The sequence below is a fragment of the Pyrus communis genome, chromosome 1 (genome assembly GCF_963583255.1).
Source record: "Pyrus communis chromosome 1, drPyrComm1.1, whole genome shotgun sequence".
In the NCBI taxonomy this organism is placed as follows: Eukaryota; Viridiplantae; Streptophyta; class Magnoliopsida; order Rosales; family Rosaceae; genus Pyrus; species Pyrus communis.
Window position 1 is genome coordinate 13,093,528 of NC_084803.1, and position 16,526 is coordinate 13,110,053.

The following is a 16,526-nucleotide window of genomic DNA, read 5'->3' on the forward strand; positions in this document are numbered from 1 at the left end:
ATGGTAAATTTTGGGTTAAGATTTACGAATTCATAACCCGCAGTGGAGCGCGGGCAAATTTCCTTGTGAGATCAATTGCCTGAAATGCTCCCAATCTTTTTCCCACACAATGCCCTCATAATCATTAACAGCGTTGGCAGTAGTGGGATCAACCATCGACTTATTCTTGATGGAAATGACAAGCTAGTAGTTGATGTCCGGCACCACCTGAGTGTCACCCCAAACAACATGGCCAGGATGGGTAGCATAGTACCCCCTATTTCAATTTATTCATTTATTACTTTTTTGTTTTTTCCTTTGAATTTTTTTTCATATGTTACTTTATTTTAGTAACCACTATTAAATTTAAATATATTTAAATTTAGGTTTTAAATCGTTGATTTTATGTGTTTAAATATGAATTATACTTTTGCACGAAACAATATATTTTGAAGAACATAACTATGATAGTTTATTGTTATGGTAAGAGAAATAAAAACAAAATTACCAAAAAAAAAAAAAAAAAAAAAAAAAAAACCAAAAAAAAAAAAAAAAAATGAAAAGGAGGGATGAGTATGATACTAGCGATTTCTATGAGTTATTGTCGCTACTATACTAGCAATTTTGTTTCGAAATTGTCGGTACTCTGGTAGCAATTTTGTCATAAAAATTCGCTACCTTACTTGCGATAGTCTTTAGAGACAATCGGTAAGTAAGTACCAATCGTATTCCTTTTTTTTTTTTTTTTCCTCTCTGTTTTTTCTTTTTCCATTGATTTTTTTTTCCTACGTTACTTTATTTAGAACATGAAGATGAAAAAAGAAAATTTTAACAAAAATAAAATTGATAGTTTAGGCGCAGGGAGGCGCAGTTGCAACTTAAGCCCAACGAGCTCAAGCACTAGCCCCAGCCTAAACTCATGGCCTTGGGAAGGCCTAAGGCGCATCAGAAGCATTGAAGGCCCATGGAAAGGCCCAAGGCGAAACAGAAGCATTGATGGTCGTTAGATGAGATTAATTTCAAGATATATGTTGTAAATAAATAATCAAACTTAATTAACTGCAACCAATAAGACGGTGAATGTTACCACCATTTTAGGATGGTGAGCGCACTCCTCAAAAGAGAAGAAAGAATTTCTCTGTCAGGGGAGCGGATGCTACGATAATAGTATGTTATAACTAAACATCTGGAGACGCTAAGTTGGCAGTGTCCTAAATTAATGAGATTGTTGAGAATGAGTTCCACACTGATGAGAAAAGAGACATTGCATGGGCTATAAGTAAGTTGGGTTACTCCTTATATTGCCAATTAATTTATTGGAGGAACCCCATATTCTCAACACGCCCCCCTCAGGTGTGGTGGATTTTATTTTAAGTCGAATACGTGGACAATACAACAGGATGACGTGGAATGCGTGTGGCAGTTTGGCTTCACAATGCGCTGATACTATGAAGAAAGTTGGGGTTCCACCATAAAACCAATTGGCAATATGGGGACTAGCCCAACTTGTTGGAAATTATATATTATACTATAAAATATTGTAATATATAATTTTAATAATTGAATGAAAAATAGTGTTAACCATATTTCTTAGAAAGGTTATGTTATTTAGGTGCATTCCCTTATTAAATGATGTATACTTATAGATGAAAAGTTACATCTCTTTAATAAGAAGTACTTGGGTGCTATATAAACTCATGAAACCGTCATCATTAAGATAAGAGAATTAGAGAATTTTTACTCTTGAGAAATAGGGTTTCCCCACTTTGTTTCTCTCATTCTTCGTTTGTTAAATTCCGAGTCATGGCTTCAACGTCGAATTATAGATTGTTGAATTCTGGAAGACGGACGCCTACCGAACAACAAGCACAAGAGTAGGGGCAAAATTCTGTCTTTAGTCCCATTACTTAAATCGAAGTATATACTCCACCTCCTTGCCAGCCAAGCAACCGCACAGGCTCAACTGCATGCGCATAACTATCATCTATTCATACATGCATGGGAACTCATGTAATGTTATATGTATAACTAAGACCTCGAAAATTGAATTTAACACTTGATTGCATGCAAATATAAATACATATGTGTGTGTATATATTATTAATAATCTAATAAGTAGTTAAGAAGTCCAATATGAACTATTAAGAGAGACTTGTCTCAATTATTTTACATTTCTCAACCATTCGCATATTGTCCACAGTGCACACCATCATATAGTTCATCCTAACTCTTTTTCCATACTAATTAACCTACTTTTTCAAATTATTTGAGGAAATTGCTTTTAGTAACTATGTCCTGGAAATTGTGGATTTCCCAACAATGTTGTTGATATCGGAGACACTCATTTTATAGTCCCACTTTGTAATTTTTTTTTAACAATCCGAACAGTCTATATTTAAACTCATCATTCATATATAAAATCATCCTTACAAATAATTAAATAAACTCAAAACCACTAAGACATTCATTTATAGTAAAAAAAATGGAAGAATATTATTTGGAAAAGAAACACTAAAATGACTACCATTTAAAAGGTAAAAATATTTCAGATTTAGATGATTTTTGGTAGATATATTTTTGAGAAAAAAAACATAAAAGGAAGATGGTAGCATTCGCATAGTTAATCAAGCCAGGTTTTATGAGTATGACATGCAACGTCAAACTCAGCTCAAATTGTCGAAGGTTGGAAATTCTACCTCATATATACAATAAGGGTTCGAAGTGATTATATATGAATTAGCTGGAAAAGTTAACAATTTGGTTTATTACATATACATGTTGGGGTATAATAATAAGAAGAAGAATTTGTAATCCATCTGTTTAGTTTTCTGGTTCTTCATTAATGTACGTTATCCCAACATTTATACGTTAATGCTTAATTCTTTCACAGTTGATTGCAAGACAAGTCAAAGGTAAAATTAGTAGAACGCCAAAACAAATATTATATCCATCGATTATACAAACTGAATGTGTAATAATTTGCTTTTTCAAGCAAGAAAACAAGATGGAGTTGTTACAATTCAGAAAGAGTAAATTGGGTTTTGTCCTCCAAAAGAATAAACAATGGTTAACACCACTGAAAAAAAGAAGATAAAAGAGAGGAAACTTTATTCTAGCAAGCCCGCTCTCTCTTTTCCATGAAATTATGTATTCTTGTTAATGCAATCCCAAGTGTCTGCTCACTCATGTTGGCAAAGCACACCCTAAACCAGCCTGGCTCAGAGCAATGACAAGAAGAACCTGGAGATATATTTAGCTTCACTTCATGCAGCATGGAATCCCAAAGAGTCAGTTCAGATTCTCTTGTTGGTTCGTCCAAAAATGGACTTAAATTCATCCAGCAAAACAACCCAGCATTTCCTTTCAAACACTCGATCCCCGATTTTTTCAAACCCTCGACGATCATATCATATCTCCTCCTCAGTCTCTCTCTATTTGTCTTTATGTAGTTTCCCGTGAATTCCTTGTCAGATAACATGGAAGCCAAGAGATGTTGTGTTTGAGAAGATATCAAGGTGAAGCTAGACATTCTTCTTGCTGTTGTCACAACCTTGTCATTGTAAGAGTACACAGTGCCAACTCGAAAGCCTGGAAGGCCAAGATCTTTGGATAGACTATAAACAATGTGGACTCTTTCTGCATCCTTGTACTGCCTGTCTTCAAGAATTTCTGCTACACTAATGAATTCGGAGGATGAGAAGGCAGATCCCGAGTAGATTTCATCAGAGACAAGATGGATGTTTTTTTGGGTGACGAAATCAAGAATCTCTTCAAGGACTGTCCTTTGGATTGTTGCACCAAGTGGGTTTGATGGATTTGTGAATAGTACCCCTCTCACTCTCATGTTCTTGGCTTCTGCCTCTTTGTATGCAGCTTCTAAAGCTTGAGGAGTAATCTGGAAGTTGTTTGAGCTTTCACAGTGAATTGGCACAATGTTCACACCAGTCCTCCACCTCAAATCTCTATCAAACCTGGAGAAGAAAATTTAAGTTGACATTAGTTTTTGATGATCAATATGTAAAAAAGTCACAGAAAAATTGCATGAAATAATATAACTTCCAAATGATAGCATTCTCTTGTCAGACACCAGGTGGCATGTTATGTCCAGACTCAATCTGACGTATAAACACTTTGAAAAGGAAGACATGCGAGACTGTCTGACAAGTTAACATTTAACTTCCAAGGTCAGTAAGTTTGAGTGATGGAGGAGTATTCTTACCCTGGATAATATGGGGTTGGAACAAGCAAAGCATCACCGGGATCAGCTATGACGAAAGTCAATAGCTCATTTGCTGCAGTTGCACCCGCCGTTAAGACTACCCTAGCAGGGTCAAATTTGGCTCTTCCTCCTCTAATTTGTTCCATAAAACTTGCCATTGCCTTTCTGAAAGACAAAAGGCCATGGTAGTCTTGAAATAAGGCATTTTCTCTAAAGCCAGACACTCCTTTTGATCCCTTTGAACCCCAGGTGGAGGCTTCGGAATTTTCTTCCAAGTGGTTTTCCAACAGATCAAACGAAACCTGTTCAACAAAATAAAGTTAAAATTAGATGAAAATTCTAAAAATTTAAAAAATCTGAAATTTTCTTCCGGATTTTGTTAACCAAATGATCGTAGTACGATCAAGAGAAGCACACACTTGATTTTCTGCAAGTCCCATTTGTATGACTCCAGATGGGTTGCTTGACTCATGATAAGGGTTTTCATCATAAGTTTTCCATCCTGCAAAGTATGGAGAGTCTTCTCCATGAGTATCAGAAACAGCTATTTTTGATAGCCGAGGAGAAGGCTGCTTCTGCTGCTCAATATCTATAGCCATAACTAGGTTTCTTGTAAAAGCACTTTGGCCTTCAAGAAAGCTGTAGGTGTGACTCAGATAGAGAGAGAAAAGAGTTGAATGAGAATTGTTTGAATGAAAAACCTTTGAAATCACCCACTTTTATATATAGGAACGCTTTGGAGAGCAATGGCATAAAACAATAATAAACAAAAATGGTACTCTCAACTTGCCTGTTCTGTATATTGAGAAAACAAAAAGAAGAAGAATCAATCGTTGATTCTGTGACATAGGCAAGATATACATCAAAGCTGGCCTTTTACATACATAAAGTAGTTTTAATCTCATCACCTACATGTACCCAACAACTGTCAATAATTTTATGCTATGCTCTCAAGGCTTTCTTCTCTCTCTTAATCTTTCTAAGATCTGATTAAGATTAGTCAGAATATATGGTTAGGTTTCTCTCTCTCTCTCTCTCTCTCTCTCTCCAAATCCCAATGTACTTCCCAACCTATGACAAGTCAAATCCTTGCTGAGCAAACCCTAAATCCCGAATTACGCTTGAAATTAAATGCTTCTAAAAATTATTATTTGAAGAGATCTAAGAGTGGTTAAGTTTGATTGCCGGACAAAGATACCGAGATTAAGATTCTGATTTGTGTGCAAGATATCTAGGGCTGCATACAATTGAAGCTCCATGAAGATCTGCTGACCCCACACATCACACATGCATCTATATTAATACCTAGCAACAAAATACATAACTAGGGTTTTGAGGTGCAATAATGCTATTCTTACCACAATTTTATACCATATTTCTTTACCATCTTAAGTGGCAAATGAGTTGGACATACGCATCATCTAAATTAATTAGCATTTAATCAAAATGTTAATCAATAATTAATAAAAATATTGTTAATTAAATGATGATTGTGGTATACGAGGAGTCTCATTCTTCCACCTAAGATTATTTAAGTATTTTAATTAATAAAAAAATTAAAATTAAATGATGTAGCTTGTCCAACTCATCTGCCACCTAAGATGGTAAAGAAATGTGATATAAAATTGTGGTAAGAATAACATTACTCTTGAGGTTTAAAGCAATAATAATCTCATAATCTAATTAAATTCTCTAAAGGAGTATGTGTTTTATTTATAGGACAATGTATTTGACTATATGTCCATATGTGTGTATTTGTGCAGACAAAATGGTTTTAATGGCAAAATAATATATAGAGAATATATGGTTTTTTGGGGCTCAAGATGGTGAAAATCCATGTGCAAGAGATAACACGAGATTTGCAATTAATATGTGGAATCCTAATGCATACAACAGAGGGACAGAACGTGAATGGAATGATGAGATGACGACGACTGGATCGGCCACTTCAGCCTGTAAGGGAGAGACAAGTATCAACCAAAAAGTCTACATCAGATATGGAACTTCATTTATATGTGCATATGGCAATTAAATTAATTGTGATTATGGGTAATTACACTTCTTTCAGTGGAAGGTGCTTTTTATCCTTGGATATGTTAACTTAACAACAATGGAAGAATGACTTCAAAATTAAAATAGAGGAATTAAAGAAAGGGTATCAAACTTCCTAGTTATCTGTTCCTGATTTTTATGTATTTGATTACGGATTTTAACTTATCTTCTCTATAAAAATTAAAAGCTAAACATAAATTAAGTCAAAATGACACATATCACTCAAATAAATAGGATTTTAGAACATAAACTAGATAGGATTTTAAGTGCAGAAGAGTTTTTTTATTTTTTTTTTATTATTATTATTTTTTTAAAGTACATAAACTCTATTAAATATGGAGAATAGTTAATAAGTAAAATGAATCATACTCATATATATAAACGCATAAAACTCAAGAATTTTGAATGACTCTAATTCTTATTCTCTCTATGTAAATCCAAATCAGCCATTGGTTTGGAAATCATTAAAATTATTGGTTGTACAACAAATAAAATTAGAAAATGAACCCTCATGGACCAAGAGAAATATTACATCCCAACTAAAATATTGTTATAGGATATGTGAAAACTTTCAAGAGCATGATTCCATTTTGTAAGATGTGAGATAGTTGGTGGATCAGATAATATTTCTATGTACAAGATACTCAATTTGTAAGAGAGAAAAGGGAAAAAGGAGAAAAAGCGAAAAAAAGAGAGAAAATGGATGGTGGGGTTGTCTTTTACCAATTATTAATAAAGTTATTTACATGTTTAAAAGAAAATTATTGGAAGCAAAGAGCTAGAACACTTCAAGTCTTCATGTGTGAGTGTTTTATGTATGAAAGTGAAAGTGTTCTTATTTGCATCAAGTTATCAGTTATAAAGTTAATCGATTAGGAACTAATTAAGTGGCTGCATTAGAAGCTCATTGCTGACAAAGTGTTCACATTTTTAAGTGCATTCCAACTGAGGAAAATGTCATGGAATGGAAGCACACCAGAAATTAGGACTGACGTATGAAAAGGACGGACCAATTGGCTGGAACAACTCCACAGTCTGTACTGTCGCAGATGGCCTTTTTGCAGCATCAATGTAGCCCTAACCTAATTTAATCAATTAATTAATTAAACAAGGAAAAAGGCTGTAGGGGTTATATAATTACTTTGATGATTAATGAGATTTTTGTAATCGCATTAGTAGCTACTGTGTCAACATCTTCTGAATACAGGGCCAAAGTTTGTCTTTCAATGTTGCTCTCAAGGACTACATGCAAGTAAGTCACTAAAAGCCAATTCATATATACATTATATAATATGCATCTTCTTAGGTAACTAGTGGTAGGATTAATTTAGGGTTTCCCAAATTGTAAAAAGGAAAAAAACAAGAGTTGGCATGTTTAATTGTAACCCAATTATCACAGCCCAAAAATCTGGATGGTGTTTTCCGACCGTATCTCTGAAAAAAAAAAAGTTTAAATATCATAATTCCATTATCTCACATCAATCGTATCTCTGAAAAAATAAAAGTTTAAATATTCTAACCCCACTCCAACTAATACCGAGGCTTTTTGTGATAAAATCCCACCCCACACTTGATGGATTGTGAACTTGGTAATTACCAAGTTTACCAAGTTGGGGACAATATCAGTGTTGTTGGAAGTCAACCTTTGAGCAGTTGGAAGTGGATATAATATCACCAGACGATTGTGCGCCACTACTAGAAGATGTGCTATAGGGCACCGTTTTGAGGAATTTGACCGTCACCGTTGTCAAAATTTGGTGTTTTGGTATTGCAAGTCCGGTGTTTGGCTTAGATGTGGTGTTTCAATCTGAATGCAGGTTTTGTATTTAAAATTTCAGCTAAGGTTTCTCTGTATTCATTATATAGAGAAATTTTCTTTTAATGTATTACTTTGTACTTATTTGGAGATTTTAAGGATTTTTGTGTATACTTATTTGTGCTTTAGTTCCCCAGTTTGATACACACACACACACACACACACACATGTATCAGGTTACCAAGAATTCCTCATTGGGGTCATTAAACCCTATAGTTATTAGCTAAGTTCCTCAGTGCGGATTTCTACAAACTACACTTAAAGAAAAATAATTATGTAGGGGCTCTATTTCGTCTTTTGAAAGACAACCCAAGGAAATGTAGATATTATTTTTACAATTTGGTACCTCTGATCGATTTTACGAGTGTTACTGTAAAAATCAAAGCACACCATTTCTTTTTTCAAAGGATTCCTAATAGCTTGGTTTGGCAAGTGCTAGTCCATATTAAATTAGTCGTCTTAATTTATCAATAATAGTAATAATAATAATAATTTAACTTAGTCTTGTTATTTTTATTCCAAGTGTGTGGGCATGAATTTAATGTGATTGCTCTTGCTTATGAGGATGGTGGCGGTGAAATTTTTTTCACGTATATCGTATAATTTTTCCCTTTATTATGTTTTGTTATTGGTTGCTAACTTATTTTGCCCCTCTGTTGTGCAGAACACATTGAGCAAAGAGCTTTCTGCAAGTAAGTTTGATTATGCTGGGAATATATTGTATATTTTGGTTCTTTTTGTGCCTTGTTTTAATTCTACAAGCATGGATGAAGTTATTTGCATTTTCGTGCATGTTGGAGTAGTTTGATTGTGTATAATGATAGACATGAGCAAGGAGCATTGTGCAACAAAGTTTGATTTCCCTACAATTTGCAAACTGTAGTCATTAATATAATATCAAGTTGTGAGAATTTTCTTAAGTTTCAGAATTTCTTTTGTATTCTTGAGGGTTACTAATAAATGTTGAATTGCTTCTTAATTATTATTGTGTTGGCATTTAGAATAGCTTTGGACCATTTCCGCCACAAGAGGTTTCCTTGAGGTAATTTATTTTCTTGGCAAATTCAGATTAAATTGTTGTTGGCTTCCAACCATTTCCAGGACATATCACGGAGACTTTGGACTGAATAACCTAAGTACCGACCCAAGTGAATTAGTGAAATTCAATTCTTATATAAGTAAATGATTTCTTGTTTAGGCATTCATGGTTTATTGTAATACTATGGTGTTATTGCACTCCTTCCCCATTTTCTCACTTTTAACTGTTTGTTGTGTCAAAGTGTCTTGTATTCTAATGATGGTTTTTATTATTTTTGCAGGATATCGCTAAATCAATGTTGAAGAATGAGTTTGGGATGGGATAATTTTATTGTATATTAGAATACTTTGTGTAACCACTGTGCTTCTACATTTATATTACCATTCATTGGAAAGAGACCTCATTTTGTATCAATAATAGAGTATTATAAAAAATAAAAATAAAAAGATTTATAATCATCAATGGGAATGAAATTATAATTTAGGTGTCCAGACTACTGGGCCTTTTTTTTTTTTTTAAAGCATATTACAACTTTGACACCAATGCCGAATTGGCACCATAAATAACAAGTATTAAATATTCAAGAGGCGTAACTATTTATTGTGCCATAATTAAACGGTGGTGATTGTCACAATAGAGACTTTTTTATAGGACATGTTCTCTTATTTGGTGGCAATTGAGGTTTGCCATCAATGTTAGTGTCCATTCTTTATAACAGACACTAATGAAAAGGGGGTGTCTTTTAGCCAAAATTCAAATTCATGGGGATTTTTGTTCCCGTTTGCATGTTTTATTAGTTAGGCCCATGATATCCCAAATGGTGGCCATTATTTCCCTCACCTTTTTTTTTACTTTCTTGAAGTCATTTTTTGTCTAGATTTTTAGATTGCATGAGCACATGAAATATCCTTGATTGCATAAATTAATTTCGATGCAAGAAATTTTCAAGGAAATTTTATACTGTCGAACCAAAAACTAGGTTCAAAGTCGTGTATCTACATCTCACTTATGTCTATGATGATCCTTTAGTTGAGGCCACAAACTATGCCCATGTCCACAACCTAATGTAATGAGCTAGCTTCTTTTGTATCTCAATGCTATATATGATTAATCCATGGATTACAAAAAAAAAACAAAAAAACAAAAAATAAAAATAAATCTAACGCTAATTTAGATAAGTTCAGACACAACAACTGTTATATGAATATTTTAATTAGGGTTAAGAACACTTCCAAATTATCAAAATTGCTTTAATTAATATTTGGCTAAAATAGACACATTGCAATGTGCAATATATACACATTGAAAACGTATTGATTTATTATAAAACAAGTCCAAATAGACAACATGTACGACACAAATTACCCTGTATGGAATTATGAATGATAAGTTAATAACACAAGTTATTTTTTCTTCTACATTCCTCACGAAACTTCTTAAACTAATTATTGGTCACTCCATCTTTCAGCTTACTTTCACTTCGTCAACTAGCTATTGGTATAATTGTCATCTCTAGTTTAAGAAGTGAAAAGTGTAACATGACTAGTGTTATTAACTTATTATTCTTTGTAAGATTAGTCAAGCGTTCTTCTTTATTCCTCACTTCTCAATGGTAGAAGAAGTCTCAAGTTTAAATCCCCCTAATCTTTATTGATACAAAAAATGTTTCTTTCTTCTTTGTAAGAATATAACGTCTGCTTATTTAATTGTAACGGAATTTGAATTACCAAATGCGAAAGATGGAACTTAAATAACCTTATAAGAGATAAAAGGAAATAAAGAAAGAAGACTATGACATTATGGGTACAATTAGAAATTTGGTAAAGAACGAAAGAAGGCAATTAGGTTTCAAGAACCATCTTAAAAAGCTAATTACGTGCTTAGGCAAATCAACAACACAAATTAAAGCATCTTTAAGCAAATGCACTTAACTTAAAAACACAAAGTGGGCCCTTGTAAGTTTTGTATATAATCCGCAAGCTCAATGATAGGGCAATTTAGGAGGTACGTACTACGCATATATGATTCAGTTCACATGGCCACGGCCAACCACTAAGGACCATCAATTAGTGGGCTTTAAAATGCCTTAATTTCTTGTGGTCCAAGTAATTGATTGTCCCTAGCGGTTTGATTTGTACTGATATGCATGGGGTGGACCATTTCCAACCCTAAATTTACAAATGGACTGGCATGCACAAAGTCGGTATCATGATCAGATGGGATGCGGGTCAACTCCTTTAGAGGAATTGGAAGTATGAATCTAGACTCACTCTCCACAATTGGATGAATCAAAAACAGGCTACACTTAGATTGATTTTTCCAAAAGAAAAGAGACCTATTACCAGTCTTCTTTCTTTCTATATTAGGTGCAACAAAGGAAGATCTAGGTGAGGTTGAGTGCTCGCTTTCTTCCATCGATCAGAGCTCTTTGGATTGATCACTTGTCAAGGACAGCCCGGAATTCCCGCAGACTGTCCAGCAACAGAGCCATAACATAAACAGTAAGTCATATTATCGGGCAACTCCATCCACGACAAGGTCTTGGTCTGGGGCTTTGACCCATAGAGAACAGAGTGGCTCTCAAACTTAAACACATGTGGTAGGGTCTAATTCAGTGATCGAAGCGTCCGAGACAAATCTTTAGGTAGAAAAAGTCTACGAGGGCTTGCCCACCAGATGAATCCATGAATGAGACTTCATCCATATATTCTAAGTCATTAGTCAACGGAAATGGTTCACCAATCAGATAGTCCCAAATCGACGGTATTGGAGCTCACTCTCTAATTGTGATTAGTTTTATTCCTCTGGGAATGTCTGTCACCAAAAATCGTAAAAAAATAAACCCAGATAAGATAAAGATTGTGCCAATTCACATTTCGATAATCTCTATTAATCTCTATTAACTAATGAAATGCTCTTTGTCAGCCAAAAGATGATGAAAAGACTACTTAGTTTTCTATCACACAAAAAAAAGATGGGCAATAATGTAATTTCACAGGTCTAAATTTTACTGTTTTTTATTGAAGCCTCACCTACAGGTGATGTTAAAATACCTCTAGTATTAAAAATAAAAAAAATAAAAAAATAAAAACTGAAAACAAAAACCCAACAGTCCCCCCACGTTCTCTCTCTCCCTCTCTCTTTCTCATTTTCTAAAAAAATGTATTCATACACACAAAGTGTGTAGGCAAATGCTAGTTTACTTTGAAAAAATGAATTTGTGTAACATCCCACATCGCCCAGGGGAGTGGATCTTGTAAGCCTTATATGTATATTCACATCTCTACCTAGCACGAGGTCTTTTGGGAACTCACTGGCTTCAGGTTACATCGGAACTCCGAAGTTAAGTGAGTTCGCGCGAGAGCAATCCTAGGATGGGTGACCCACTGGGAAGTTCTCGTGTGAGTTCCTAGAAACAAAACCATAAGTGTGTGGTAAGGGCTCAAAGCGGACAATATCATGCTATGGTGGAGTCGGGCCCGGGCCAGGATGTGACAATTTGGTTTCAAAGCCAATCCCTGGCCGGAAGTGTGTTGACGAGGACGTCAGGCCCTTAAGGGGGGTGGATTGTAACATCCCACATAGCCCAAGGGAAGTGGATCATGTAAGCTTTATATGTATATTCTTATCTCTACCTAGCATGAGGTCTTTTGGAAACTCATTGGCTTCAGGTTCCATCGAAACTCCGAAGTTAAGCGAGTTCGCTTGCAAGAGCAATCCTAAGATGGGTGACGGGTTCCATCGAAACTCCGAAGTTAAGCGAGTTCGCTTGCAAGAGCAATCCTAAGAAGTTAAGTGAGTTCGCTTGCAAGAGCAATCCTAAGATGGTGAAGTTAAGCGAGTTCGCTTGCAAGAGCAATCCTAAGATGGGTGACCCATTGGGAAATTCTCGTGTGAGTTCCCAGAAACAAAATCGTGAGGGTGTGGTAGGGGCCTAAAACGAACAATATCGTGCTACAGTGGAGTCGGGCCCGGGCCGGGATGTGACAATTTGAATTGTTGATGTTTCGATGTATTGGTGTGTCCCACTTTTGCCCTATCAACATTATTCGTGTTTGTTCTTCGTGGAAACATTATGAACATTAATATATATCTTCCACGTATAATGTATGTGTTTGATACGATATATACACACACCACATCATTGTAGTTATACATAGTTGTGTGATTATCTGGGAATGTCTGTCACCAAAAATAGTAAAAAAGTAAACCCAAATAAGAGAAAGATTGTGCCAATTCAACAAATTTGATAATTTGCTTTGAAAAAACGAATTTGAATTGTTGATGTTTCGACGTATTGGTGTGTCCCACTTATTGCCCTATCAACATTATTTGCGTTTGTTCTTCGTGGAAACATTATGAACATTAATATATATCTTCCACGTATAATGTATGTGTTTGATACAATATATACACACACCACATCATTGTAGTTATATATAGTTGTGTGATTATCTGGGAATGTCTGTCACCAAAAATAGTAAAAAAGTAAACCCAAATAAGAGAAAGATTGTGCCAATTCAACAAATTCGATAATTTGCTTTGAAAAAACGAATTTGAATTGTTGATGTTTCAATGTATTGGTGTGTTCCACTTATTGCCCTATCAACATTATTCATGTTTGTTCTTCGTGGAAACATTATGAACATTAATATATATTTTTCACGTATAATGTATGTGTTTGATACGATATATACACACACCACATCATTGTAGTTATATATAGTTGTGTGATTATCTGGGAATGTCTGTCACCAAAAATAGTAAAAAAGTAAACCCAAATAAGAGAAAGATTGTGCCAATTCAACAAATTCGATAATTTACTTTGAAAAAACGAATTTGAATTGTTGATGTTTCGATGTATTGGTGTGTTCCACTTATTGCCCTATCAACATTATTTGTGTTTGTTCTTCAAAAAAACATTATGAACATTAATATATATCTTTCACGTATAATGTATGTGTTTGATATGATATATACACACACCACATCATTGTAGTTATATATATATATATATATATATATATATATATATATATATATATATATATATATCTTCCAGGTGTTTGTCCTGCATTTTCTGCTTCTGCATATAAATAAATCGTCAGCCTTGTATTTAGAACGTACACAAATATATAACTCTTTGTATACATGATGCTGCCAATATAATCCCATTTTCTTAATGTTGTTTGTTTCGGTTCTAAAGCATGAAATGCGATCCACCATCGTCCACATAGACTTTGACTCCCAATAATGCAAATAATAAAATCAAAGTTTTTTATTTTCCCCTCAACTTGCAATTTTATTTTGGTTAATACGTGTGCGATAACCTACTCTAGTAGCATGAAGAAAATTAAGATTCCACCATAAAACTAATTGGCAATATGAAGAGTTAGTTTCCCAATTTCTTATAAATCCTTGCGTAGTTTTATCCCTTATCGTTGTGGACATTGTCCTCACATTCTCACATAATAGATATTCTAAGCAATGTCTCTTCATGTGCCAAGAATCATCTTTTTGTGAGAATTTTCTTTGTCCCAACCATGTGCTTTCCTCCCATATTCTCTCTAAAAAAATGCATGTATAGTGTATTGTACGTCTGAGTTTTTCAAAATTATTGGGGGAGTACTAATTACGGGTATATAGATAATGTATAGCTACAAATCGGTATTATTGAAGTTTCTTATATTCCTAAATTGTGATCCAAGAACATCCATGCACACACAGGCTTAGAGATAAGATTTCTTTCTTGTTTTAAAGTCTTAATTAATTCAATAATACTAAACATGCATATATGATTGATCATTTGATCATATGCACGAATATTGAATGATCATATGGTCTAGTCACATTTTTTATACTCATTCGAGAAGCTTTTGGTTCACATTTATAGATGAAAATACGTTTGTATTGAATACTTATAAAAAAACTAGCTACCTGGCTTGTGGCCTGTTTCAGAATGGTCTTGTGGAGAATACTAGTACCAGTGCTCAAGAATTATCAGCAACAACTATTTTGCTATAAACACAACAAAATTTCTATAAAAAAAGAAAAAGAAAAGCAAGTGTTCTATGAAAATCCCTTTAGAAGCTCCTTCCGAATCTCAAAAAGCACTGAATATATATGTGCATCTTTGAGACTTCAAAAGTACTTCTTAACCTTTTTAGTCATGCGTCGTAAAAATTATTTACAATTGTCTCAGTCGTTTTGATATTTCTAAAAGAATCTCAAATTAATTCTTAAAATAATAATTTATCAACGTAACAGGTCGAATTCATAGATACATGTAGCCATATGCTCCACCTCCTTGCCAACAAGGCAACCACGCAGGATCGGCTAGCTGATTGGCAATCACCTTATCTCATGCATACATATCCTTTATTTACATTGGAACTCATGAGATTGTTCATAATATTCTAATTCTAGCTAGTAAGGCCTCGTAAATTGAATTCAAACACATGCAAATGCATATACATGTAAAACTAAAATTTCTATAGACTTCTGGCCTTTTTCAAATATTGGAAAGTATCAGTTGTTCCCATCGGAAATAATATTGACTACTGATTTGAACCTAGCACACTGTTTCATAAAATCGTACAATCTGCAATGAATGACATTATTTCATCATACATGCATACATTATAATTGGAACCACTTATTCTTTTTATTATGATATGAAGATCATCTAGAGAACAATTTATTCAATTTTGAGGACATATTGTCATCCAATCAATCAAACAAATTAAAAGTCCATCATGAGGATGTTAAAATAATAGTGTTGATTTGTTCGACACATATAATAACTAAATATTATTTTCCATTAAAATAAATGTCTCGAAATTGAATGAATTTTTCTAGAGATGATTGTTAGGTGATGATAAGAAAAAAAAAAAAGGGTTCGGCTTATAACACCTATACAGTGAAATATTTTCACGTCGTGGATAAGGAATGATTTCTTACATACAAGAAATCAAGTATTGTTCTATATTATATACCACCCCTGATGTTATCAACTAAATTGGTAAAATATATCATCAAGTCTTGCATTTTATTGAAAACTGAAAAATGATAAACAAACAAAATTTTAATTTCCAAAAATTGAATGATGACGTGGGTTCGAACCCCGTCAGTTACTAATCTAACATCTAATCTAACAAAATATATAATTTGACAAAAAAAAAATTGAAAAACAAAATAGTTTTCATACGGGTTCATATTATTAATTCATACAATAAATAAATAAACAAATAAATAGAAACCCTAGATTATTCATAAGCCGGGCCAAAATCAATTATCCTTGATGAGCTTGAAGTGGGCTTGATTCTAGGCCCAAAATAGAGGATAAAGCTGTTGGGCTGAATCCATCTCAAATCCCTATAAGTAAGTCTGTGGGTCCATTTTTGGCCTGGAAAGAAAAGCCA

General features: G+C 33.9%; 1 protein-coding gene across 1 annotated transcript; it reads right to left on the minus strand.

Annotated features, from left to right (window-relative positions):
* Positions 1–2,897: 2,897 nt before the first annotated feature.
* LOC137710045 (1-aminocyclopropane-1-carboxylate synthase 7-like) lies at positions 2,898–5,363 on the minus strand. The gene is made up of 3 exons (XM_068449005.1): positions 4,618–5,363; positions 4,199–4,500; positions 2,898–3,950 (listed from the first exon to the last, which is right to left on the minus strand). Exons 1-3 carry the CDS (start codon positions 4,795–4,797, stop codon positions 3,092–3,094), a joined length of 1,341 nt encoding a protein of 446 aa, XP_068305106.1. The 5' UTR covers positions 4,798–5,363; the 3' UTR covers positions 2,898–3,091.
* Between the last annotated feature and the right edge of the window lie 11,163 nt (positions 5,364–16,526).

Excerpts from the sequence above, each read along its gene's own strand:
- LOC137710045 (XM_068449005.1), bottom strand. The coding sequence starts at position 4,797 with ATGGCTATAGATATTGAGCAGCAGAAGCAGCCTTCTCCTCGGCTATCA. Across the intron at positions 4,501-4,617 it reads TGGGACTTGCAGAAAATCAA|GTTTCGTTTGATCTGTTGGA; the intron begins GTGTGTGCTTCT and ends TTTGTTGAACAG. Across the intron at positions 3,951-4,198 it reads CCAACCCCATATTATCCAGG|GTTTGATAGAGATTTGAGGT; the intron begins GTAAGAATACTC and ends TTTCTTCTCCAG.